At 40.1% G+C, this 27,066-nt stretch overlaps 2 protein-coding genes across 14 annotated transcripts in view; one reads left to right on the top strand and one right to left on the bottom strand.

Moving 5' to 3' along the window:
- Positions 1 to 27,066, top strand: part of LOC105833297 (fidgetin-like protein 1) — a 45,776-nt gene that overhangs the window by 10,093 nt on the left and 8,617 nt on the right. The window lies entirely within an intron of this gene.
- Positions 53 to 27,066, bottom strand: part of LOC105833294 (ryanodine receptor) — a 41,059-nt gene continuing 14,045 nt past the window's right edge. For 2 of the 13 annotated variants that reach the window (XM_036291489.1, XM_036291483.1), the window contains exons 9-57: positions 26,787 to 26,969; positions 26,516 to 26,687; positions 26,190 to 26,359; positions 25,906 to 26,030; positions 25,470 to 25,840; positions 25,024 to 25,355; positions 23,717 to 24,825; positions 23,197 to 23,405; positions 22,027 to 22,126; positions 20,261 to 20,459; positions 19,790 to 20,163; positions 19,211 to 19,436; positions 19,103 to 19,132; positions 18,789 to 18,918; positions 18,332 to 18,627; positions 17,715 to 18,248; positions 17,368 to 17,600; positions 16,989 to 17,091; positions 16,759 to 16,914; positions 16,381 to 16,496; positions 15,756 to 16,301; positions 14,839 to 15,660; positions 14,598 to 14,752; positions 13,920 to 14,103; positions 13,104 to 13,381; positions 11,858 to 12,078; positions 11,600 to 11,690; positions 10,934 to 11,256; positions 10,500 to 10,803; positions 10,268 to 10,421; positions 9,374 to 10,168; positions 8,267 to 9,285; positions 7,806 to 8,177; positions 7,440 to 7,552; positions 6,822 to 6,915; positions 6,510 to 6,749; positions 5,453 to 5,864; positions 4,985 to 5,389; positions 4,686 to 4,902; positions 3,748 to 4,603; positions 3,476 to 3,675; positions 3,070 to 3,316; positions 2,667 to 2,951; positions 2,248 to 2,534; positions 2,103 to 2,163; positions 1,714 to 1,992; positions 1,388 to 1,544; positions 1,153 to 1,318; positions 53 to 1,044 (exon numbers count right to left, since the gene is read on the bottom strand). In XM_036291489.1, coding sequence (XP_036147382.1) covers positions 882 to 1,044; positions 1,153 to 1,318; positions 1,388 to 1,544; positions 1,714 to 1,992; positions 2,103 to 2,163; positions 2,248 to 2,534; positions 2,667 to 2,951; positions 3,070 to 3,316; positions 3,476 to 3,675; positions 3,748 to 4,603; positions 4,686 to 4,902; positions 4,985 to 5,389; positions 5,453 to 5,864; positions 6,510 to 6,749; positions 6,822 to 6,915; positions 7,440 to 7,552; positions 7,806 to 8,177; positions 8,267 to 9,285; positions 9,374 to 10,168; positions 10,268 to 10,421; positions 10,500 to 10,803; positions 10,934 to 11,256; positions 11,600 to 11,690; positions 11,858 to 12,078; positions 13,104 to 13,381; positions 13,920 to 14,103; positions 14,598 to 14,752; positions 14,839 to 15,660; positions 15,756 to 16,301; positions 16,381 to 16,496; positions 16,759 to 16,914; positions 16,989 to 17,091; positions 17,368 to 17,600; positions 17,715 to 18,248; positions 18,332 to 18,627; positions 18,789 to 18,918; positions 19,103 to 19,132; positions 19,211 to 19,436; positions 19,790 to 20,163; positions 20,261 to 20,459; positions 22,027 to 22,126; positions 23,197 to 23,405; positions 23,717 to 24,825; positions 25,024 to 25,355; positions 25,470 to 25,840; positions 25,906 to 26,030; positions 26,190 to 26,359; positions 26,516 to 26,687; positions 26,787 to 26,969 — 14,614 coding nt within the window. In that variant the 3' untranslated portion in view covers positions 53 to 881. Of the gene's footprint in view, positions 1,045 to 1,152; positions 1,319 to 1,387; positions 1,545 to 1,713; positions 1,993 to 2,102; positions 2,164 to 2,247; positions 2,535 to 2,666; positions 2,952 to 3,069; positions 3,317 to 3,475; positions 3,676 to 3,747; positions 4,604 to 4,685; positions 4,903 to 4,984; positions 5,390 to 5,452; positions 5,865 to 6,070; positions 6,092 to 6,351; positions 6,373 to 6,509; positions 6,750 to 6,821; positions 6,916 to 7,000; positions 7,111 to 7,439; positions 7,553 to 7,805; positions 8,178 to 8,266; positions 9,286 to 9,373; positions 10,169 to 10,267; positions 10,422 to 10,499; positions 10,804 to 10,933; positions 11,257 to 11,599; positions 11,691 to 11,857; positions 12,079 to 13,103; positions 13,382 to 13,456; positions 13,478 to 13,919; positions 14,104 to 14,597; positions 14,753 to 14,838; positions 15,661 to 15,755; positions 16,302 to 16,380; positions 16,497 to 16,758; positions 16,930 to 16,988; positions 17,092 to 17,367; positions 17,601 to 17,714; positions 18,249 to 18,331; positions 18,628 to 18,788; positions 18,919 to 19,102; positions 19,133 to 19,210; positions 19,437 to 19,789; positions 20,164 to 20,260; positions 20,460 to 22,026; positions 22,127 to 22,598; positions 22,699 to 23,196; positions 23,406 to 23,716; positions 24,826 to 25,023; positions 25,356 to 25,469; positions 25,841 to 25,905; positions 26,031 to 26,189; positions 26,360 to 26,515; positions 26,688 to 26,786; positions 26,970 to 27,066 lie in introns of all 13 variants that reach the window. The other 11 variants (XM_036291477.1, XM_036291476.1, XM_036291480.1 and 8 more) reach the window with 11 other exon arrangements.

Here is a 27,066-nt window from a genome sequence, read left to right on the forward strand (position 1 = left end):
ACACACATACACATACACAGATGTATAAGGTTCAGAAAAGATTCTGGAGTAACGAGATAAAGAAGTATGTCTTTATTTATTATATACCAGATAGTCCTGTTGTAGAATTTTATTTACAATATATTGACATTTTTTTAATAAATTGTGAGCTCAGTCATATACAATGTCCAAAAAATTCCTGCTTTCGTTAGCAGTTTGAAAGAGATTTGCACATTATATAAACTTTAAACATCTTTAACTTATACTATGTTCTCAAACCTTGTTATCGCTGCATAAAATTACGCGTAAGTGTAGATCATCCGTCGTATGAAAAGAAGGCAAATATTGATTACGCTATGAATATGTAAATTTGTGCAGTTGGTTCCGCCATTTCCATCGATTAAACAGTAACGTACCGCCGATCAAAGAAAATCGAGCTTTATGTCGACGATTGCCTATCTAAAAGAGAAAACTGCCGGTTTTGATGACACAGTTTCTGTGTCATTTTTATAAAGTTGAAAAAATATTTTCAATTTTATGCGTCCTGCCCGATCTACGACACATCGGACGCAAATTTCTCTGTATAATCTTCACATTACACGCAATTAATGCATTACATTCACACGCCAGAAAGTCTATCTGTTAGTCATAATAATGAATAATGATAAATCGTCAAGTGGAAAACGGAGACATAAGTTTACGAGATAAAAATCCTCCCTTCGTCGTTTATGAGATAAGACGCAGAACTTTCGAATTTGATTTTAAACGGACGCGGCTGACACCTCTCGTTCGATGAGCAAAAATTTACGCTAAGAGTTATCGAAGACGCTATTCGATGAGAAGTCCTCTTCGTCAAGTAAGATCAATTTCATTGATCACCTTAATTAGAATTAGGATTAATTCTATTTCTTTTTGGCCTCTTCCTCTACCGTCTCGTTCTGCTTGCGGAAGCAATCGCCCACCGGGAAGAAGTCCCAACACCTTTGTTGATACATATTCCACACGTAGGTCTCCTGACCCGTGTATTCGGTGTCTGGTTTGTTGATCAAGTGCATAAGGAAGAACCTGTGTTGAAGGAAAAAATTGTATAAAGATTGATAACATAAAAAATTGATGAAATACATCATTCCGATGCATTTCATTGGAAAATAAAAAATGTTTGTCGATATTTACATATAATTTGCTAGATTATGCTCCTGTTGCACATGCGTGTCGAACCCATGCGGCACCGCATCGAAATATTCCTTTCCTAAACCGCATATGAAGCAGTTGCTCTCCATATTTGTCTTCACGTTTTCGAGCTGATCTCGAAGTTCACCAAACGCGTCGATGATCAAACCTGAGGATCAATCGTAATCATACTTTCTCTCTCTTTCTCTCTCTTTCTCTTTCAACTAAGTATACTCACCCTGAATGATAGCCAATAGAATGACGATTACGAAGAAGAAGAACGTGATATCGAACATTATACGATAAACCTCGTAGTCGTCGCCGTCGGGTTCACCGATCTCGTCGCCTATACCACCACCGGCTCTTACACCTTTGTACAAGTGAAAAACGAAACACTGGGAAAAAAAAGAAATAAAACATAATGAAGTCAGAACAATGAATAATATAAGATAATGAGAATAAATAATGAATAATGAATAATAATCGATAAGAATAATGAAATGTAAAAGCTACATTGGATGAAATGTTACGACTAGATAATTAAAGATTATTTTTGTAGCATACCGTTAACATATGATGGCACTTTTTATCGGTTTCGTCGTCTTCCTCCTGTATATAAAACTTTCTGAAGAAATTGAAAGCTATCACGGTATAGATGTACACCACGATTGTCAGCAGCATCACTGTTAAGACCAGCTGCTTGCCGTTATGTGTCACCGACTGCAAGATCGTTCGTAAAGTTTTGAAACCGACGGCGACATCCAGCAGATGAGCGGCGAAAAAGAAATTGTTGTAGTTGCCGAGGATTGAAAACGTAAAGTACCATAAGCTGTATAAAAATGCCTGGAAATAGAACGGCATGATTATACACATGGATATTTAAATAATTTACATATAAAAAGAATTATAATACGTGAATCAGTCTCGTTGAAAATGCGCTCGGAGGAACTTACGTTGTCGGTGATGGTGACCCCGGCCTTCCATATTTGATATCGCCAATCGATAGTTACAATGCTGCAAAAGTATCAAAGTTTTTTTATTCTTACATTACGAATTCTCGTGAAAAGATTTGTGATACTAATCACGATATCTACATACAAATGTATCAAACCAGATCCTTCTTCTTCCTGCTGGCTGAAAGAAGTCTTTTCCATTCCGAGCAAATTACTGATGTAATCGAAATCGTAGGTCTCGCTGTATTTCTGTCGGACCTTCTTTTTGACGAACTTGTCCCAATAGTTTACGGGGAAGGTCTTCGCCGATATCACCATTTTATCCCAATGTGCCTTAATGTCATCCTCTTCCGGCGTTTCGGCTATGTACAATCCGTCGAATTCTACTCGTCGTGCAATTTCCTTTTCTCGTTTGAAGATAGCCAGTGGTACCTGAGTATATAAATATTCTGTAATTCTTTTTAATCTCACAATAATTATATTTATTCACTGAATTTATAAAATATTTTATCAATAGAAAACATTAACTATATTGTATACTCATGCTGTTTGAATTTTAAATACCTTTAGATGATAATACGCAACCAGCATAGCGAGTGAAACGATAGAATGAAGAGCAGCCAGTAGCCTCATAACGTGGGCCATGTAATAATAATCCTCGGACACCTCTACAAACTCCTGAACTTCGTCGTCCTCCTCCTCCGAACCATTTTCACCGCTACCACCGCTACCGCCTATTTCCATGCCACTACCTGCTAAACCTGATGTTCCCTCACCAGATATGTCCGCTAACAAATCTGACATTCCCCCGCTACCCTCGACGTCCGAATCGTCAGTCAGAGACGTAACCTGGATTTAACATCAGTATTTAATGTGGGGCATTATATACACTGAAGTGTGAATTTGTAGTCTCGGATTTTTTATACTTCATGCTTGCGTAAGAATAATTATTGCAAGATTTGCAAACCTTATAGAATAGCAGCATAAAGTTGATACAAAAGGCAAGAACTAGCGCGACGTATTTCAGATTGTAGAAATTTCTGGCCAAGAAGGAAACCACGCGGTGACTGTACTCTGACAGATCGAGGCTCGATCCTGAGGAAGGTTCGGCCGTGGTTTCTTGCTTCGCCTCGGCTTCAACTGCTGCCATGGCTGCTTGTTGAGCCGCTGCTGCTTCTGCCGCTGCGGCAGCCTGCGCCCTAGCTTGTTCCCCGCTAAATAAATATTATAACAATGCACTAAATTAATTAATAGAAAAAATAATTTGACAAACGATTTATTAAATTAATTGTTATTTAAACTTAATTTTACGAATTATTTAATTGTCTTTTATTAAAAGATACCAATACGTTCATATAAAATTTATATTTTACCCGAGCAGATCGGCTAAAGTGACAGGTGGTTCGCCCTCTCCTCCTTCAGCTCTCGCTGCCTCCTCGCCGGTGCCCTCGTCGGGTGTACTCTCGCCAGTTTCTTCAATACTGGATTGCGGCGTAGAAGTAGTCGATTCGTGCGGCGCTATTTTTATCTGCCCTCCTTCCTCTTTCGTTATATCCATTCCGAAGGCTTGCACCTATACATAATATTTTTTAATTAATATTTCTTAAGTGTGCCGTACTAATATAATTAATTGAGAAAATTTTACTTGTAAATTCGACTCATCCGGCGTCGGTGGCAAGGCGGGTAAATGTCTCGATGGTTTCTCTTCCTCTTCCTTGACTACAACCGGCTCCTCGACATGTGGTCCTCTCATTAGCGCCAGCAGAAGGCTCATGAAGTACTTGAGCACGCAACCGACGCCGAAACCGGAATAATAGAAGGCGTAAAAGATCATCTTGAAGAAACCAATGAAGAGCTCGGGTATCGTCATCTGTTGCATCTCGGCGATCTTGTTCTTGATGTTGGTAGGCGAGAACATGTAGAAGAAGAAGTAAACGCCATCCTTGACGGCTTGTATACTCCGCCTAATTGGATCCTTATTTCTCTCCTCGTCGTCGTCGGTCATGTACGTGTACGACGATTCCCTCGTCTTGCCGATTCCGCCGCTCTCCTCGACGGTCATCAACGCGCTCGCGTGTTGCATCTCGAAAATAGCATCCTCGCAAAAGTTGATGAAGGTCTCGAGCTTCTCTTTCTCACCCGCCTCGACCACCGTGTTGTAGAAATACGTCCTCTTCGACTCCTTGATTTGCGGCTTCTCCCACTGCTCGATATTCGACTCTTTGATCTCGAAGTACACGCGCTCGATTTTCTTGTTGCCGCCGAGGATCTCGATCCTGCCCAAGAACGGCTCGAAATAATTCAGGACAGACCCAGCTGTCTCGAGGAATTTGGCTAATCTCGGTTCGTTTGGCATGTGCTCGGACAGATTGGTGAGCAGTACGGCCAAGTTGAAACCGATCTCCTTTGCCGGCTCGTGGAAGCGATCCATGAAGGCGACGTAGTTTATCTTGCCATCGTGATTCGTCTCGCAGCAGGCCAGAAGGAATTCAATTTCCTCGCTGAAAACATTTGAAGAATTAAAATTTATATATTTTTTTATAATTTTAAATACAAAGAATAAATAATGGCGATAATTTGTACTTGGTGTAACTCTTCAGCTGTTCCATCTTCTCCTTGAAATCTTTAGGATACACCCAACCGTCATTATTAAGATCGACTTCCAGGAAACTCGGCGATGATACAAGATCCTTCAGTTTCAAGAACATGTCAAAGTACTTCAAAATCAATTCCACGTTACTAGCCGACTCGACCAAAGTGTCCACCATCTGTTTTCCAATAGTCCCGTTCACGACGTTGCCTTTAAGTTGCATGAATATCAATTAGATGAGTTAATTATTTTTCATTTCTTTGAGAATAAACATTGAGAATAAACATTGTACCTTCAAGCATGGAAAGCATCATGGTAATCATGTCCTTCTGCAAGTTAAGCAACTCTTTCAGAAGATCCACTTGACTGGAGTGCTTCGACAGCTTGTCTTGCATATGCGAGAATAAGAAAAGGAAACCTCCGACTGCGTCCCACAATCTTGAATGCGCCAGGGCTTGTTGATTCTGCGCGCATGGACCTTGAATCACCTCGGTGAGCGTGTTGAAAACTTGACTGGCAACGCCAATGGCCTTGAAGAAGTTCGCTTTGCCGGCGGGATCGATGAGCTCCTTGCTCGAGTAATGCCAGTAAAAGTCCATGATCGACTCCTGCAGTCGTAGCAGGTAATCAACGGTGCAAATGACCACGTTTACCGTCGTCGTATTACCAGCCTGTGTTCTGAGATAGTTCTGCCAATCTGTTGACAGACAGGATAAACATCACTCTATCGAATCTATCTTTCAATATTCATAATACTTGCCGAGATTGTGACCCTCGCAGGTGAGTTGGATAAAACGGAACAGGGCGCAAGTGAATTCGGCGTCGTGCATATTCTTCTCGCCCGCTGCACCTTCGGAACCGACACCGAGACCCTCGGCCTTCGTGTTTCTCTCGAAAGCGTCCAGATCCAGCACGCTGCAGGAGTTCATCAGACCCGCGATGGACGTGAAGAAACCGACGTCCTTCTTTTCTTTTAGATGGTTCAACATCCCTCGCTGAATCTCGATGTTCCCGCCACGCAGAATCGAAATTCCGAGTTCCAAAGTCTTCATCACCATCTCACTAGGAATACCTTTGCACGCCGATATGTGCAGGAGAACCATCTCCGCGACACCGCGATTTGCTAGACGAGCTTGATGGAACAGGAGTTTCTGCTTCTCCATTTCTTGTTCCTACAATTGCAGAACGTATTAAAAATTATAAGCTGATATAAATTTGAAAAATATAATATTTTAAATCAAACAGATTAGGTAATTTATATAATATCGTAACTTATCTAATTAAAATTTTTGTATAATTATTTTCATCTACAATGTATGAGACTTAAATGATATTAGAATTAAAAAAAAACATTCATAAATGTAATGCAATATCTTACCATTAGTTTATGCATTGGCCTCTTGAGAATTGCGTTAAAAGAAAGCATGCACAGTTTAATTATAATGTTAGTAACAGTTTGACAGGAAGAAAACAATTTCGATAGCTTACGATGTTTTGCTTGCTCATGAATGATATTACACACATTGCTTTAATTTCGATGAATAAAACAATGTAGCATACAATTCAGATATTACATTGTGACAGACATACATGGTTGATACTTTGATTTGACTGCGAGCATTAAGCGGATGGATCTCGCACTAACTACTTTGTTCTTACCGTAAACAATTTACGTCTCCGCTTTTAGTGAGTTAGAAAAAGATAGGGAATTCGTTAATGCGGTAGACAGACACTTGTGGGAATTTAAAAGATTTAATTCTTTCACTTGAATCATCTAATTGAATTGGACGAGGACCAATCAATTGAAGATTACTTACGTGTATCGAAGCTCCTCCTTCTTCCTCGCCGCCTTCTTCTTCACCCTCTTCCTCCTCCTCGCCGCAGGATTTGGAAATAATTTGAGCGTAGCTCATGTAAAGTGGATCCTCTTGCAAAGCGCCTGACCGTTCAGTCATAGCGCCGCGGCAGAATGTTGTCACTAACTGTGTCAACGGATCGGGCTTGCTCTCGTCCTCGGCTTTATCCATTTTCTTTAATTCAGCATCCTCAAACGATTGCTACAAACAAAACGTAACATTATTTTCAATTTTGTATTAAATTACATTTTAAATGGATGAAATAATAATTACCGTGAGATCCTCGATCATAACTTCCTGACCCACGTTCTCATCTTGTAGCCATAGCTCGTAATACGTTCGCGCGAAAATGTTTATCGCTCGATGCCTAAAAGAATATTCTTGTATTATTATACTCTTCGGAAAGGAAGATTGGATTGAATATACTAGAGATTAATTTACGTTAATCGTACCTTCTCAGTTTGTACAGAGGCTCACTACGCAAGCATGCAATCGCCGCTCTTTTTCTAGCAGCGCACAATACGCGTTTCCATCCATCTCGCGATGGCGGCGGCTTTGTCGCCTGTTAGCGTATGCGTAAACAGCAAGCGCACTCATTAAATCATTAACAATCACTTTCGTTAGTTGTTGTTATTGTTACACAGTGTCAAACACTCAAAACTGATCGATTCTTATCGCACAATTATTTCTCTTCGATTAACAGCAAAATAGCTAATAAATTTTACGCAAATCAAATAACGCAAAACACATTGGCGGCATACAATATAACTGAAAATCAAAATGTAACTGAAAATAAAAATGATTCTAGTGATATTAAAAGAATCAATAATGTGTGAGATCACAACTGATTAGCGATCGAATGAAGCGAAAACTAAATAGCAAGTAGGATACCTGGGCAGGGAATGTAGGGAAAGTTGGCGAAAGCAAGCGATTACCGCTCGTTTACGCTGGATCGACACCACTGATCGGTATTGACTCTTGCTCTGCTGTTGTGGATGATCTATCTACTCGAGAACAAAAAGTGAACGAAGAGTGAATACGATGAGAAACGCTTCCACGCGACTTAAAGAAACAGAAAAATGATGATACATGATGAAATGATTTCCAGAAGACAGATGGCCTTTTCAATTCCGACGATTACAAGAACATCAACAGCAAATTAAGAAAAAGATCTACGGCGATTTTTTTCTTGAGTGATTTGTATATCCACAAAATTTGGAAAAATACAACTTAACGTTAACTAGCTTTATAACTAACCATGTGTAATCCGTACAAAACTTTGGCCATGTCGGTGATCCTGGCAATAACGTCTTCCAGCTGTTGCGCCTTCACAGGCTCCATTGCGTCCTTCTTCTGACCTAATTGAGAATACAGATAATGCTGCCAGGACATCTCGTCAGCGGGATCGATCTTGTCCGGCAGGGTTAGCTGAGTCTTGGCAAACTCCGCAATATCAGATTCCGGCATCTTCTTTAGGAATCTGTCCTTGCAATGTTGCACCAGCTCCTGTTCCCGACCGGCGAAGAGATTCAGACCGACGGGTAGCAATCGTTTCAGGCAGGCGACCATCAAAGATGCCTGTACCTCCTTATCTTTATCTCTCTTCTTATCGCGATTTTTTTTCTTTTTCTAAATACCGAAGAGATGCTTAATTATTTTCTTGAGATTCTTAAAGCAAATATTAATTAGCAAAATTGAAATAAATAAACAGCCTGTACCTTGCCTCCTCCGGAAGGCGCGGTGCCATCGGACACCGCGGCAGGTCTTCTTGTCGCCGTGGGCATGATGAGCACCATATTATCGATCTCATTCGCGGATATGAAGTTCTGCTCTTCGCGCAAGAAGTATTGCGACTTGGACCAGATGTTAAATATAGCCGCCACGTGATTATATAGATCCTCGGCTTCGGGAATATTATTTCTCAACCAATGATTTCTTTGAAGATCGACGTATTTTATTAACAGAGGATAAAAGGAGTAGATGTCGCGCACGAGCAGCTGCCAGTCTTCTTGGATTTGCGCCTCGACCTGCGAGGTATCCTCGGTCGAAGACTTGATAAAGCCCCGAAGAGATTCCTCTTTGTGGAACATGGTGTCCGTCCGCTTCCTGACGCGTTCGGCGAGAGGCAAAAACGGATCCTTTAACAGCTCCTCGGACGAATTGATGATGATTTGCTGCGTATAGGCAGCAATGCGCGTCATCCACGGCGCGTTCTCATTGCCGATGTTCTTTTTGATCAGCTTCAGCACGTTCTTCAACAACTGATTCATATGATCACTGGTTACCATGCTGACGTAGGCACCCTCGGTCGGATTCACGTTGTCAGGCCCTTGTGCCCACCAAAATGGCAAATAAGAGCACAGCAGCGGTAGAATTACGTCGACGACATAAGGAGCGTCGTTGTAAGTTTTCTCAGACTCGACGAACTGATCGACCTCATTGAGTATGGCCTCCAAGGTTGGCATACTCGATTCCATCTTCGTCATGATGTCCTGAGCCTCCAGAGAATGATCCGCGATTCGATTTAGGAGAGAAAATTGATTGTGCTTGTTTAAATGAGGCTCTAAGAAAGCTACCGGGAAACAACTCGAAAAGGCACCCAGGCAGGAGCCTAGATTAGGTTTGTGTCGTTCAATTTCAGTCTTCAGGTACTTTCTATCATGCGTTAGACTGGCGTCTATTCCGAGAGTGTAGAGTGACGCCAACATTTTGTACGATGCGACTTGAATTTCGTCAACTATAAGACAAAGATAAATTCCACACTTAGGTCATTTGAATAAATTAGTTATTTTAATCTTGTTAATTTTAATGCTCTAAGTACTTACGTAACAAGTCGCTGCCGTATTCGCACGCGGCGAGATGATCGAACATTGCAGTGAGCACCGGCAGAACCACACTGTTGACGTACGATAAGGACGTGGAAGTTTTCAAATGGGTGCCTCTGAGATGGCTGTACTTCCCTTCCTGAAGGTTCAGAATTGTATGGCCTAGATCATCGGCGGTGTTGTTGAAAAACGTCAGCATAGACGTTCGGATGAACTCCGGACAGTTTTTCACGAGACTCTTGGCGTCAATGCCCTTTACCAGCACTTGCAGGCAACGAACGGTAATCCGGACGTCCGCGCCGAAAGCGGCGAGTCTCGATCTCAGCAAACTTGCCAGCTTGCAGAAAAGAGCAGCCACCATCTCCTTCTCCTTCAACGACGCCGCGCCGACGTTGTTCGTGGCGGTGGCCACAGCGATAAAGTAGTTTCTGTGCGTGCTAAAGTATTTCTCCATCAACGGGAGGACCACTTTGCTGAAAAACTTGATATCCCTCGTTGAGGTTTTGAAACTGTTTCGTCGGCTGAACGTATCGGAGGGTTTCAACAGCTTCATGTTGATCGTCGCCTTGTCCAGATAAGCTATCAACTTCTCGAGTAATGAGTAAGCGAATCTCAGTTCTACCGCGGCAACCGCGCCAGCCACCTCGGTTTCCGTACCGCCGCGATTAGGTTTGTGAAGCTTGTAACCTTGATACTGTAAATATTTGAGGAACTCCTGCGAACGCTCGCGATCCTTACGTTTCTCCTTGTCGGTCAACAGATCGTATGGTACCAGCTGGGGATGAATGCCACCTCCTGTAACCATAATAGAATTTAATACTTATAAATTAAATTTTAACGTGAAGGTGGAAAGACAAAGAATCGAGATTATTAAATAATAATTAATAAGCCGACCGCAAGTCATAAGTTCTTCCTTCTTCTTCTTTGCCCAGATGTCATGTGCATTGTCCGCTAAACGTTCGGCCATGTTCTGCATTTCTCTGCTTAGCGTCAGATTAGTCATGTCCACCGGATGAGGATTGTAATTAAATGGATTTGCTGAATCGCCCTAACACGTATTTGAAAATGTATATATACATCTTTCATTTACGGTTGTAACATAATTTTTTTGTGAATAATTTCTTACTTGACTTTTGGAAGATCTTCTCATGGAACTGCGATTGGTCGACGGCACGTCGACTTCCGCGTGCTCCACGCTCCAGCCAATCGCCAGCAGAGCTTTCAAGCTCTCTCTGACGGGCTCCTTATATCGCTCTCGTTCGTAATCACTTAACATGTTGTACGGTTTCAGTCTCGGATGAGTTTTATTCACGTCCGACCAGGAGTCACCGTAGGTCCAACCGTTCTCCAACTTACGGCTAGCCCAAGCGTCGTGATAATGCTCGGAGAACTTTTGTACAATTTGATTGAGATCATTATTAAGCACCACGCTAAAAGAAAATTGTAGCGAAATATTGAGACCCGTAGAATTACGGTAGATTTTCTGCGTCTTATTAAATTAAAACTTTACTACTTATAACTGATGGATTTTTTTTAATAATAAGAATTAAGGTAATTTACCTGGAGGTGTTGATTGGCTGCGGATTGTAGGGACCGTCGGGTGATTGAGCCGAGGCCGATTTACTGCCATACCACTCGTCGTCGTAATTTTTCGATAGCGAATAATCCGGCGGTAGGGCGCAACCGATGGCCGTCAGGCAAGGCAGCGCTTTCCCGAATAATTCCGGATCGTAATCCATTTTGGACAGGGAATCAAATATATTGCTGAAGAGAACCATCGTGAGACGTTTTTCCTCGTCGCTCGATGCGCCGTAAGTACCTTGACCAGTGGACCCGGTGGACCCATAATATTTCGCACAGCGTTCGTAATGAAGCGTCAACAACTAATAAAACACAAATGATAGAATTAAAGATAGATCTTGCTTAACAAGATTATACTGCGATTATTAATTTTTATATATTTATCCTCCGCAGACTAATCGGATTTGTTTAAAATCCTAGACAATTATTTAGAGTCATATAATAAATTATACAATCGTATTTTTAAATGTTACAAAAATAAACTAAAATTTTTTTAGACTTTAAAAAATTGTGAAAGCTGCAACCATTAAAAAATACACCGTTTATCAATTGACTCAGTTGGTTTGACTAAACGGTGAAAAATAGCTTGATCTGTGGAGGATTAAATAAAAAAATAAGTTGACAAAATAATAATAATCGGCATACTCTGAGAGCAACGGTAGTATACTCTGATAATTGGGACACGTCGACGGTCAGTTTTCGTAACAACTTAAGCAACATGCTCGGCTGCATTTGACTGCAAAGAGAAATTCGAGTTAATTTTTGGAATACAAATGTGTGAAAACTGCATCAAATAAGAGATCGTTTTCAATCTCAATCGTTTAAATAATCGTGTCGAAACTTATGAAATATATTTTTGAAATAATGGGAAAAAATTTAATCTTCGGGAGTAAATTTGCTTACCTAGTCAACGCGACAAGGAAGTCCGAGACGGCTTCGCGTTGGCCCTTCGTCAACATTCGATTCTTACTGAGCCGGTAGACCGTGTGCAACGTGGCATCGAGTAAACTCGCGTAATTGTCCGCCTCGTTATAGAATTTGGAGTGCTTGATTAGCAACGGCAGAATGCTATTTCCTATGTACCGATTCATAGCGAGCGCCATGTCGGATTCGTAGCCGTCGTTCTGCGAGAAAGTAAACCAGGCAAATATAAACTCTCAACTGTTTCAATTTGCTTTTTTTTTTTAATTATCACCGTAATTAAATTATTAAAAAGATAAGTTTGCAAGTAATAAAATTTAAATCAGTGCTTGAGCCTAGTTGCCCTTTTCGAGCCGATTCCCGAACGCGCCGCCTCCTATGCCCCCACTACCGCGCGCGGCCTTGACGGCCGAGCCGCCGATCTCGCCCGTACGCTTTGTCTCAGGAGCAGCTCTGTATAAGAAATGGTGCCCTGCACCACAAAATTCATTAAAATTACTCTAAGTAAATAATTTTTGTTTTTATAAACAAAAAAGTACTAATTTTTTTATTTCTAATTTATTTTATATGTAGTATAACAATATGTAAAAACATAATATATAAATTAGAATTTAGACAATAGTTTAATTTTTACATCACCCGTGAGGTATTATTATTGATGCTTTTTTTTAAGTGATTTTCTCAGTAGGCCTAATCCACTAAAAGATGAAATATAATATATAGCTTGGCATTCTTCTAATTTTCCTGTCGTTTTTATATATCTTACAATATATAAAATTTTGTTTTCCTGCCAAGCTGTATATTATATTTCATCTTTTAGTGAATTAGGCCTACTGGGGAAACCACTTAAAAAAAAACGCATCAATAATAGTATCTCACGGGTGATGTGGAAAACTATTGTCAAAATTCTAATTTACATATTATGTTTTTACATATTGTTATACTACATAAAATAAATTAGTAATAAAAAAGTTAGTACTTTTTTATTTATAAAAACAAAATTATTTACTTAAAGTAATTTTAATGAATTTTGTGCAGGGCACTATTTCTTATACAGAGCTGCTCCTGAGACAAAGCGTACGGGCGAGATCGGCGGCTCGGCCGTCAAGGCCGCGCGCGGTAGTGGGGGCATAAGAGGCGGCGCGTTCGGGAATCGGCTCGAAAAGGGCAACTAGGCTCAAGCACTGATTTAAATGATATTGCGCGAAGTATACAACACAATCCGTACTCTATCGAGCATGGTGGCAGCACGAAGATCTGGCAGGAAAGCTTCCTCCAGTAACTTGTAGAACAACTCTTGCGTTTCGATGCCGTAAACGCGCTCGAGAAACAGCACAACGCTCTGTTTGTGCCCTGGTATCAAACCGGATGGCGTGTCGCTTTTCGGTCGTTCCTCACCGGCGGCGGGATTGAGTAGTGTAAATCGCAATGACAGCACACCCTGAAGATCATCCAACGGTACTAACGATCGCAAGATCGCCCGGGCACGGAGAGATTCGTTTTTTCCTGAAATAATTGTGCGATTTCAGGCAAAGGCACGTCGTTTCTGATACCAAAGCATAACTTTATTTCGTATATTACCGACGGATTTTATAGAGGCCTCTGTTGGTCATTAAGAAAAAAATAAACGATTGTTAATAAATTATAATTCGTAACCGTTCGCATGTGACAAAATTTCCGAGCGATTTTACGTCGCGTGAAATACACATGGGTAATGCAATTGATGATGCGAGGTATGAAAAATATATGATTCTAGAAAGTCTAATCTTCTAAAATTTTCTTAAATTTCTTTATATTTCTATAAAATGTTCTATAAGGCTTGTTTTATCATCTATTAATTATCAGATTTAACGGAAACTATCTATTGTCAAAAAATATTTACTATTCAGTACAAATCAATAAAAAGGAGAATTTATATAAGTGCTATATATAATTTATAATGATTAACAATAACGTAAGTTTAAAAACATAAACATATGAGATTGAATGTCTATTACTCTTGTTGAATAACGACAAATATTAATTTTTTGAACCGTTTTTTTACCTTGCTCTATGACGGACGAATCTGGAGCACAGCGGCCTAGCAGGTCGACGAGGGTGCAATAGAAATTTAATATCGCCGCACCCGTGTCGATGTAATCTTCGTCGTCGTCCGATTCCGGGAGTGGGTGCTCGAATTGCAGCACCATAGCCGTGCCCTCGGCCTCATCGTGCACCTGTGCGAGGTACTAAGTTGATACTGTATTAATGGAAGGTCACGGGTACATGCTTGTGGAGATTTTATTTTAAGATTTTAAAATGTCGCACTGTAATATTTTGCGACATATATAGCGAACTCAATTTGTTTTTTTTTTTCGTAATTTTTATTATAGGGATTACGAGAAATTAAAGTCAGATTAATTTCAAGGAGACTTCGATAACATATCAAAGTGCAATAATCATATCACACGAATTCAAAGAATTAAGAAGAAAAGAAACTCTCTAGATAAAAATTAAAGAAAGTTAACAATCAATTCAAAAATTGAAAAAAGTGAAATAAAAAGATCTGGAGAATTATTTAATAAGGACATGTAGACATCTGTTTGCTTGGGTGACGTACAGGGTTGGTATAATGCACACAGTTTTCTTTTAAACAACCAAAAATAAAAGTGACTATTTTTTACTTACGAAGTAGTTCGCTTGTAGTCTTTAGTTTTAATTTAAAAAGAGTGAGATATCTTACTTTTCGTCTATCGGCAATGCGTTCAGACATCTTGTTAGCGTCTATAATGGCTCTCAATAAGCCTTCACCTTCGCCTCGAAGAGCCGGGCCTAAGCATTCTGGTCTTCTGATTAGCAGACGGATTACCAAGTTAGCATTCTCCTCCACGCTTTCACCTGTGATTGAGAGATCGCAGTGTTCAATGCTACTTTCACGATGGAAAGTTAAGTAAATTAAATTAAAAAAGAGAAATAAAATTTACCGTTGACCCATACGCAAAATCTCAAAAAGTCGAGATAGCGTTCACCCTCGACGGGATCCCAGCCCAAGTCAGGGTAGCCCTTTTCCGTTAATTCCGAATTGGACTGCAGACCGCATCGCGATAGATAGATAGCGATCTTCTCCAGATAATGTTCCCTCAGAGCCAGAGCTAACTCGGTGTTCTCCATCAGCGAGGAATATGCCACGTCCAACGGCGTCGATCCTCGCAGGGACGGTCTTGCCAGCAGAATATTGCTGTTCTCTAGCAGGAAGTCAAAGTGATCGAACATAGCCTTCTGATTCTGCCTGGACGTGCGACAGAAGTAGCACAAGAATCTACAGCAAGCCACGACCATCTCGTGAGAGGTGTCCTTCTCCTTCGACGCTGGCTCACCACCCTCCGCCGCTTGGGCCTGGGTTTGAGCGTCGGACTGAGCCTGGGCGCGTCTACCCAGGGTGTTCATCATGATGGCCATCACATTCTCGTGAATTCTTAGCACTCTGATGAGATCGGGATGCTGAAAGAAGGTGTGATTGTTCACCAACTTCCACAGTCGTTCTCGGACCAGCGCCTCCTCTTCCTGAGACATCTGTACCGGCAGCAAAGCGCGAATCTGGCTCAGGCCGACCCACATCAACGCGACGTCGTCCTTCGTCTTGTTGTTGACGATGTAAGTTTTCTCCAAGGCTCTGATCAGCTCGCCGACGGTGTCGTACTGCCTGACCAATAGACTGAACATTTCTCGCACGAGTTTCGGCGTCTCGATTTGCGACTCCTCGGCCCAACTCACGATGGTTGATATCAGTACTTTGCGAAACACCTCTGTAAACAGAATCGGACAAAATTAATTGTTTCTAGATTACGCATTATATATCTATTATATAAATGAGGATTGCAGGTAAACGAAAAATTTGTACCTTCCGGAGTCTTTTTCTTAGGCTCGGCTTCGGGTTTAGATTCTTCCTCGAGTTCTTTGACGGCGTTGATAAAATTGAAGAGTCGTTTCATGGCACCGGGCTTTTGAACTTCCTCAATCGGTTCGTTTGCGGCATTGGCCGCCTCTTGAAGAGCGGTCAGAGATACGTAGGACATTAATTCGCTGTGAAAGTCGTTCATTTTGACAATGAGATCCTCGCCGCAAGGACAATTCTCCGGATCTTCCTCAGAGTCGAAATTCTTGAAGCTTAAAATGGCATTCATTTGCTCGCGCGGAGGACACCTGAATTCCCTGGTCTTCTTGGCAGCGATAGCCGATGGCAAGTCCGACTGCTTGATCTCGATGTAACGTCGCAGCTGATCCGCCTGCAATTCTCCGACGAAGTCGAAGGCGAAGGCGATGATGGACTCGACGCGATGGCGTAACTGGATGTCGTTTAAATGATGAAGCAGATAGCACATTTGTAGTTTCGCTCCTTCAGCCATTTTCATGTGCAGCAAGCCCTTCCTGTGCTCGTCTTTTCCTTCTACAATATTTTGTTGACGTTTCATTTAATTATATTTCTTACTTATTAATGTCTAATGTTACTTTTCCAATCGGCTTGCCTTTATCAAAAGTCGGGTCCCAGGTTTCGGGATTTATCATGATGAGCAATTTAAATATATCCTCGTTTCTTAGCATTCCCACTAAGAGCAATCTATCTACCAGCTTCAGAAGAGGTCTGTAATTTTCAAAGTCGCAATCAAAACGTATTTAATTAGCAGTTGGAACGTTGCAAGCAAGAAGCGAGAAATTAGAAGATCCTGTTCAAAGAAAATATAACAAACCTGTTCAAAAAAGAAAAGTAAGGACTCGCACAATTTTTTTCATTTTTTTTTTAATATTTGAAAGTAAATATCGACAATTATCGTTGCTCCGATAACATTACGGCGGAGAACATTAGTTGCGGCAGCGCGGCATTTGGCACTTATTATCTTACATACAGGAAAAGATTCTCGTTGCTGCCCCCGATCGGATCTCGGTTGTGCACCTGATTCACTTCTACGGCCTCGTTAAGCGCCATCATTACGTAATCTCGCACGACGTCGAGTGGGAAATGCGGGCTGTACAAGCTCTTTATGTTCTCGATCGCCTGATCACTGGAAGGGACATTCCTTGATGGCAACCGATTAGTAGAGGATCTCACATCTATTTGGAGAAAAGCTTCACTTACCTGATGTCCGTCATCTTCATTTGCGGCCGGATAGATTCGGTCTCTAAATATCTGAGACTGTGCCTCATCTCCTCGTCCTCGTACAAATCTTTTAATTCTTGACCTACGCAATAGACAGATAATTACTGCGTCGAGAAATCTTGACACGAGTAAGCAGTAAAAATGTTTAAATAAAGTTTAGAAAAGAATAAATATACATTCTTATAAAAATATAATAACTTAAATATAAGTAAAATTACGTTTAATATAGTAATTTAAATATAATACAATTAAGAGAAAAAAAATATATTTAGACGAATATTTTGAGAAATTTTAATTAATAACTTCAATGCGAATGACGAGCGATTTTCTATTTTTAAAGAAAGTTCCAAATTTTTACCAAGCGGTATTATGTATTCGTTTTTGCACACTTCCATCGTCGTCGCGTGTGATTCGAGATGTAGGGCTATAAGTAAATCGTAAAATCCTTGTCGCAGGGGTCCGGACATGTATTCGGCTCGTATCGCGTATAACAATTGTTTCTGGTCAACGTGTTGGCACAGGGCGTGCGCCGCACGATAATTCGATTGATAGCACAGAGCTGCGTACAGTGTCAACGTGTGCGCGTGGAAACTGTCCAGGAGAAGTAAATCATTTTACTTATAATATTTTATACAAGAGAGAAGTAAATAGTTCAAGAAGAAAAAAAAATCACTTTCAAGTTCTTCTGCAGATTTTATTGCTTACCTGAGCAGCTTGTCCATTTCGATAAGCTCGAGAATGTCGATGCATCTGTCCTCCTCGGGTATATGAAGAGCCAACATCGAGATAGCGTCTTCGCATAGCATCGACCAGCCTCTGATGTCGGACAACTTCAAAGCGTGTACCTGAAGAGACTGATTCGGTACTCTGGCCCATTGGTGCGGCTTCAGACATTGCACCTTCAATCTTGGCGGGAACTGCGGTATCACGTGCCGTTCGGAATTCTGAAGCACAGCGGCCGATAGCGGAAGCGTCGTCGAGGTTCTGCCAAGTTCGATCTGCAGGATCTCTTTGCTGGTGGCCTCGACGAAGATCGCCGGGAACAGCTTTGTGTCCGGCTCCATCTTGAACTTGTGACTCGTCTCCTTCCCTTCGCAGGTGAAGGACACCCAGCCCGTGGCGGTGTCGACGAAGCATCCGACGAACATACCCTGAGATGCACCCTTGCCCGATGCATCTTGAGTGACCTCATTGTACAGTTCGTCCGCTCGGACCATGTAGCAGCTTTGTCTGTCGACTCTGCAACATCGGGACATTTTCTTTTTTTATAGTTGTACCTTCGCCAAAAACTCTGAATACTGAAAATGAATACTGAAACGCACTGCTCGATGAGACGTTCGTAGTTGTCTACAATCGCGACAGAGGCTTTCCTCACGCGGGATAAATTAAAGTCCTTCGTGTGCAAGTGATACTGCGAGGTGACCCAGCCAACGTAAACGTGTGTGGGATCCTGACCGGGGAATATCCTGACGCCATAGAAATACTCGTTCATCAGCTTCATGCACTCGGCGTCGAAAATTTCATTGCCGATCGCCTCGACACCACTTCCGGTTAAAACGGACATTGCCTTGGGAACGTTACGCTCCGGGATTTGCGGCGGAACGACTTTCAAATCCGTCTATAAAGGAAAATTTTTTAATATTAACTTTCCAGGTTATTCTCGAAAACTACAAACTGTCTGCCGAATTTATAAAAATCTTTAGATTTTCTCTTACAGAAAATATATTTAAATATTTTTATTATTTAAATACACGGCTAATGTTGCAATATATTACTCACCGTTGAGACACGAATTTGTGGAGTTTTGGCACTTAATGTTTTTGTACTTTTATCTGAGATGTCCGCGCGAATTTGCGGCTCAGGCGTTTTCGATTTTGCGTCTGGTGATTTTGTTTTGCGCGAGAAGAACCTACGTACACGGTAAAAATTAGTTAGTCAGCTTATATATTAAAAATAAAAATAAAAAGTTAATAATATAATAAAATTAACGATTGTTCAATTCATTGAGATATTTAATCACTGGACTAAAAATATATTGATTCCGTTATATTTGATTGTGTAGTACTTGAGAAAGAAAATATTAAAAAACTTACGGTACATCCTCCATCTCTTTGCTAAGCTTGCTAACAAAGTCAGAGCATCGAAGTCAATTTGACTTTAACATTCGCTAGGAACAATAGCTACCAATCATTCATGCTTACCGGAAAGGCGAACGCCCGCGGCTTTTCTTCTTGTCGTCCTTCATGTCACCGTTCATCTCGCCATATCCATTTATTTCGGCGTCACCGATCGCGTTATCCAAACGTGATCCATAAAGTGAACCTTTCCTGGGCGGTCTAGCAGGTTTACCTCTTTGCATAGGAAGCGGCGATTCTTTCATCATCTCGTCTGCCTCGGCCGCATCTTCCGAATAATTTCTTTGCAGCCCTATTCAGTGTTATTTACGTTAAATCCATTGCATAACAATATAATTATTATATATCATTGCTATAATTATTAGATAATATAATGATTAGCAGTGTTTTTAATACTCAAAATATGTAATTAATCACAAATCAATTAAATACTGCCAGTGTTAAATTTCCTTAAGAATTATCGGCAAACTGAATGGTTTTATCGAAAATTTTTTTTAATTGTGCAACTGATAAACAAATTAAATATTTCTTCATGATTCATACATACATCTTGAATATGCATGATAAAGCATATCTTTTAATTAATACTTTATATATATATATATATATATATATATATATATATATAGTTATATATATAATTACCTTTGATGTCACTCATACTGAAGCCGGATTTCAACATCTGCTCCATGTGAGCTGATGGTGCTGCCTGTTGCCCTTGCTCAACTTGTTCGACTAAAAGTCTCTTTTGTAGCATTTTAATTTCCTGCCACCTTCGCAACTTTTCACCCTCCGTTACGAACTCGGACTGGCAGATCACGGGCAACGACAATCTTAGAAATTCCCAATTAGCCTTCTCCATGGTTTCGAACGTATTGTGAGAGATTTTCAGACACGGTGGCGTGTCGGAACCAGCTGGTATCCTAGCCACGTCGATTCGCGTGTCAGCCATGTCGTCGGTGTTCTCGAAAATTGGCTGATCCTTCGTGTACCAGTATGTGACCAAACGGTTCATGTTCCTGCGAAAATTAATAAACGTTAATTAATAATAGACATTAAATTTTTTGTATTTACATGCACCGCATTCAGCTTTAATAGAGAAATTATTATACTTACACGCAGAAAGGTTCGTAGCCCTCCTGCAAACCGCAAGTGGTGAAAAATTTCAGAGTGTTCACATCCTGGCCGAATGTTAATTTTGCCTTTTGACCGACGCCAAGGGTGAACGCAGGCACGAAAGAGTCGCCTTGAACGTCGGCAAAAGAAGTTTCACCGCCGAGGGCATCCATTAATAATTCTCCATTCAAGGAGAAACCTGCGTAATTCGCAGATTTGTAATGTATTTACATTACGCATTGCGATAAGTCGAAACGAACAGCGTAATTTAGTATAATAAAAGATTGTTTAAAATAAATGAGTAACAAATTATATTTTTTACTTTTTATTTGAACTTGAATTATCAAACATTCGTTTCAACTTATTAAAAAAAGACAAATCTAATTATAGCAATAATTAATTACAGTTATTTGTGAATATTGAATGTTATGTGAGACATACATATAGAAAATGCAAGTCTATGGTTTTTCGTATAAAAAAATATCGTACTGGAAAGTTTAGTAAGATTATTTTAACGGTTATAATTAAAAATGCTTGGAAAATTTTGCAAATACAATAACAGCAAAGCGAGTATCAAAATAGGCCGTATGAATAAAAGCTTTATTGTCTACTGTTTATTGTTTTGAAAAAAAAAATTAGATGAAGACGTTACAATATTTAAGGTCCTAAGCATTTATTTCATTTGTATTCATGCGCCCTATTAATACAGATTCCGACAGAATACTCATGCAAGCGTTATTTGAAGGCAGTGTAATGGAAATCAAATGTGTGTAATATTATCACACACAAACGATGTACTATGATAATAAATTTTATGATAAATAATTAAATATAAATACAGATACTTAGTCGAGATAATAAAAAAAAAATAAAGACTGTAAAATTTATAAACGGGAAATCCGCGAGATCTTTTCCTCGATATTTTTTTTTCTTTGGTAGTGCAATCTACGCGTTCACTTGCAGTACTTTGCAACAGTTTATGTTAATAATTTAAAAGGATGAGTATACCGTGACATTTTCAAAAAAATTTATTGTGTTTTGTATTTGTAAAACATACATTCGGGTATTACTGTTTCAAAATGCATCTGATATGATCGTAGGACGTATAGGATTTCACCCTAATGTTAATGATTAGTAGATATGAATTATGGAAGCTCTGTTGTCACTGACAATATAAACGCTGAGTAGAATACTGGATACCGGAGGAGACATATGATATTGGGCAGACATATGATTTTTGCTCGACACAGCGTAGTAACATTAACGATGATAGAAACCAGAACTGTTTCTGATTTTGTCATGAAGAAAGGTGTGTTAAAATGACAAGATGAAATATCTTTTATGCAAGAAACGCATGGCTGCTTCTTTCGTACAAGCGACCGTCGTAATGGAGTTTTCTTATCAAGAAAGCTTAAATGGAATTCTCACCCTCTACGCGAAAATTTTGCCTGACAAATGCTTATTTAGATGTAAAACAATTCTAAAATTACATAGTCACGTTTTGTATTAAACGTTATTTTAATTTTGTACAACACTATTTATTTAATTTTTATTAAATTTCTGTTACATTTGTGTATTCTATTTGTGTGTTCTGTTAATATTATTAAATATTACTAATAAGGCTATCTAATGTGAATAACTATGAAAAAAAAACGGTGTTTAAAATTGCAGTGTCTGTATCCAGTAATCTATCACCAGAGATCAAATTGTACGTGTATAGCTTGAGATATGGCAGCTGAAGCGTTCGCTTAAAAATTCCGTCTTACTAATCGTTCGGTCAATTAGATCCAGGAAAACACCGACAACGTCTCCGACCTGCCATTGTTTGCCGAACGTTTCGGCTGTGCCCGAGTATACTTTTTCCTCCTTTAAAACACAGAATGTTCACCAGTTCAAGATTACTTTCGCTCATATGAAGATCGGGACAGATCGGCAATTGTGATTCTTTATTTTTGCCCGCGTATCTCTGATATACTTGTATACACTTGTGTATTCTATTAATATATTATACATCTCGATGCTGTCTACGTTTGTACGACTTAAAAATTTCAGCACAGCTAGTGCATAGCTAAGCTAGTTTGAGAAAATTACAGAATTTTCCCCTTCCTTCGATAAATCGATAAGATTAAGCCACCCTTCGCTGAATGAAAATTTTTCACTAGCGATTTTATTCGTCTTGGGACAAGGATGCAAAATATAAAACCAAAATCAACATGAAAAGAAACATATAGAGACAAAGACAACAGTAGTAACGAGAAAACTCAGGAGAAAAAGAAATGATGTGTACACGTATAGTGGGGCCTCTAAGATCGGCTAATTTGGGAAATGGAACTCTTACTGATCGTTCGGTCTGCCACGTCAATGAAACATCCAACTATGTCGCCCACTTGATATTTGTGACCAAATGACTCGTGGGTGCCAGCGTGCACTTTGGTCACCTGACATTTATGTTCTTATGAATTATTCATGTTACACTGTTACACAAATCGCAAGAGCCACCTAACATTTATGTTAATATTCACATTTGTTTCGCAATTACTATGATTGCACGCAATTTTCTGATTTATATTTTCATACAAATAAATTAAGCATCTGAATCTGAAAATGTACGCAAAGTTCTCACTTTTTGTGATTATAATATTTCAAATTATAAAAAATATTAGATAACTTTTGTGTGATAAAAGATGCATTAAATTTAAATTTAATTTGCAAAACAAAAAAGGTTTTCTTTTGAATTCTATATTTTATTTGTTTATCATACTTTTTAAAATTTGTAATTAAAAATAGAATACTTTTTTTTTCACTGGAAGATGCTGTCGTTTTAACAATGAAAAATATCGTTTCAATAATTAATTTCAATAAATTCTATTCAATGTTGTCTGTCGTCTTAATTTTGATTGTTAAACTACAGAAAGAGAAATCATATCGACACTTACGTTGTAACCATCAAATGCCCAAGTACTTTCATCACTGCCCAGCATACTTCCTGGCATACAATCAGCTATCGCCCAACCGACTCGCATAGGTCCGGCTGTGAGAACTTCGAACTCGAAATACCATTTTCCGCTGCTGACCGCGTAATGCTTCTCGACTCTGTAAGTCCTGAAGGATAATTGTCGTAATCTGCTGGCCTCCAAAAGCAATGCTATAAATGTCAGAAAGTAAATTACGTTATTAATTGCACTATCTATTGAAATGTCAAGAAATATGTTCAAGTTAAACGAGATTCGCTTACAATTATTTCAATTTAATGCAACTACAGCTCTTTACGAACAATTAAATACAATTTAAAATTCAAGAGAACAAGTATAATTTTTAATACGTATAATTATAACAAACAGTAATTAATACTAGATTAATATTAATTAGCATTTTGTACGTACGTTTCGTAAGTACTTGAAAATAATCAAATACTATTTTTAATGAAACGGAAAGATTAAGAATTAAAAATATTACCCTCGTGCTGTTCTCCAGTGGGTGGATCAAGCATGTATCCGTAAACCAATAGGGTCCTGACAGTTTCGCTGGCCGTATCCCGATTGGCTTTCTTGATAGCTTCATCTACCTTTGGATACGGCACCAAGTGAGGACTTCTTCTCATCTCCGAATCCTCGTTCAATCCGTACGTCCATCCTTGACTGATCCTTTCCTTCGCCCAAAGATTGTGCGTATTCTCCGCCAGTTGATCAACGAGCTCCTCCATCTTCGGGGTTAATGTGATCGCGGACAGATCAAGCGGCGCTGGTTTATAACCACTGCTCTGCAGAAACGGCTCATTTGGAAGCCTTAAAGTCTTTATCCTCGACGGTGGCTTGTCCATGGTAATATAATAGCCCAGTGCCAAAATGGTCTTCAGGGTTTGCACGGCCAGTTGAGTGTCGTAACGTTTTTCCGCGGCTGGTAATCGCTCGAACTGTACTATACAGGGGTGTATTTTTCTAAGATCGTCCCTGACCTCGCCATAGATCCAACCGGCCTCGATCTTGTTCATCGCCCACATCTCGTGAATGTTTTCAGCCAATTTGTCTCTGATCTGCTCGACGTAGGCGGGTAGGTTGACCATGGAAGTATCGACCGGAGCCGGAACAAAGGCGGTGTCGTCCTCGACAAGCCACGGACCCGCTAGGACTACCTTGTTCATGTTACCGAAGTAGAAACATGGATCCAACGATAAAATCTGCTGCGGCAGTAGGCTCTCCACCAGTGGCGAGAACTCCTCCGGGGGCTGGAACTTCAATCGGCCGTGATCGCCGCCCAGGAGAAATCTGCATGAGAGTTTGGACGAGCAGCTGATAACGGGGAAGAACATGCCGTCTAAATTGAAGTTCCGAAAAGAACCAAGAATGCCAGTGCCATTCATTGTGAACGTTATCACCGGCACCGTCAGATCCAAGGCGCACCCTATCACATCGCTCTTTCGTATGTAAGGCTCGGTGGCATTCTGGACCACCTGCGTCTTCCTACCACCGGTCCATAGGTAAGAACCGTCGAATCCGAACGAGTACAGATCATCGCCGACGCCGTTTCCGCCCCACTTCTCACCACCACCAGGATACGGCATATAACTGCGAGAAAAACAAAATTCTCTTTGCATCTGCATCATCTTTTAAATATCTAAATGTGAAACTTAAAATTAAAATAACTGTGTTAGAATGCAACTATGAAACTATCCAAGCAGAAACTGCAACTAAAAAAACACTTATAATTGATTTTAACACTTTATGTAAATAGAAACTTAGAAAACGTAATTTGATTCAATTTACCCAGCGGTGTTCGCCCATCCAATCCTCAAGTGTGGCATCATGTGAGTCGTCTGTTCAATGTGGTCCATCGTTACCTCGAAATACCACTTTTGATAAAGAGCCGAGCCTTCGACTCTGCCGACAAATATATTTGGCCTAACGCTCGCCACGTGATCCACTAGTTGCGTTTGGAGAAGCAAATTTTTTCCAGGCAGCAAAAAGTCGCAAATGTTATTTTGCGAAGAGCGCACCGCGACGCCGTTACCGACGCACAGTGAACACAAGACGTCCAGGACTTTTGGATCTCTACCGTGTTTCTCCAGCAGAGAGATAATTACTTTTATATGCTCGTCCTGAAAAAAAACAATACAAATTTTGTATAAGAATTTTAATTCTATAGAATTAATTTAATTTATTATATTGGCAAATAGTCAAATAGCAGATTTATGTTGTAAAAGATGTGATACCCTCATCATGTTCAAAGCTTCCGGTGAATCAATCAGGACGCAGTGAAGTACATCCAGCATTCCGGTTCCCTCGCTGGAAGCCTGCGAACCCAATCGACTGAACAGCCAATTCAGACGATTACTATTGGCGAACTGGGCGCAGTTGGTGTGATTTCCCTTGATAATGGCCGCTAACAGCTGATAGAGATACCCGGATATCTGATCCCAAGCCTGGCCACTCTCATCTCCGGAAAGAGCGACGAGAAATCCTTGCGAAGTAATCACGTTAATCTTGTCGATAGCTTCGAGAATCAAGTTTAGTATGCCCTCCTCTTGGAATAGATCCTGACGATTCCTGAGAGCTCGGAATTTGTTCTGCTTTTCTTCGTGTTCTGAAAGAATCTGTTATTAACAAGATAATTTTTAAAAAATTTGTAAGAAGGGTGGTTTTTCTTACCCATGTCATCTTCGGGTTGAGCAAAGTAATTGATCAAGTCTTCCAGACACATCACCATCTCGTTAAGATTCACGTTTTGAAAAAACATGGATGCCCTTCTATTCACCTGCAGCGTTTCTAGGCCTCTAAAACGTATTCGATATTTTTAGCAAGTTCCCATCCCGTTTTCCCTCCACTGATAGCCGATACTTTTTTATCTAGCTCTTATACTTCTATATATAGTGTATAATCTTCCTTTTATCTCTTTTTATGGTTTAAAAATATTTTTAATTGCAAAAACTTACGTGATGAATTGAGTAAACAAGCTACTGCACTTTCTGATGACGCGGGCAGTGCGAGATTCCTCTTCCTGCGATCTGGAGAAATCTAAACCGTCGTCCATCTTACCCTCTTCGTGAAGTACCGCCTGTTTCTCTTCAACTTTTCCAACACCCTTCTTTTTCGTTTCGTATGACTAAACAAAAAAAATATCGCGTAATGAATGTGAGCATTTCTATCGCAATTCTTTATCATAATTAATGACTTAATCATTTAAACGCATTTTGTTCAAATCAAAGCTAAAATTATGTAATTTATTTTTTATTGGAAAAAAGTTCATTCTCTTATTTACCTTATAAGACACCCAGAGGCACGTGGTGGCATGTTGCATAATAACGGTGGAGTCACCATACTTGATAATTGGCATTCCAATAACCTCCAGATCCTTGTCCTCAAGAACGATCTTCTGATCATCCTTCTCCTGCCGTAGCCAGAACGTCGAGGTTTCAATTGTCGCCTCGTTCCTTCGCAAAAAAGAAATAATTTCCGGATTTAGGAAACATTATCACGAGGCCTCTAAGAATCGCCATGACCCTTGAACTTTTCTAAAAATAAGTATTAACCTATCGACCAGATAGAGCTCGTTGTTCTCCTTTACGCCGAGATAACGTCCGGTCGTCAAATGCCTGATCCTCATTGGATGCAGCCAGTTAATGAAGCCGCCTGCCCATTTCGTCCTCGCGAGTTCCAATCTCCATAACGATCTCGCCTGGCTCATTACGCTACCGCCCTCGTAGATTACGAGGCTGTAAAACGACGAAGAAAATATCTGTTATTATTTCGACCATTTCTATCCTCTCTTCGATTTTCAGGATACCGTTAAACTGTTTCTCTCTTTTTTTT

This window comes from Monomorium pharaonis, chromosome 8 (genome assembly GCF_013373865.1).
Source record: "Monomorium pharaonis isolate MP-MQ-018 chromosome 8, ASM1337386v2, whole genome shotgun sequence".
NCBI lineage: Eukaryota > Metazoa > Arthropoda > Insecta > Hymenoptera > Formicidae > Monomorium > Monomorium pharaonis.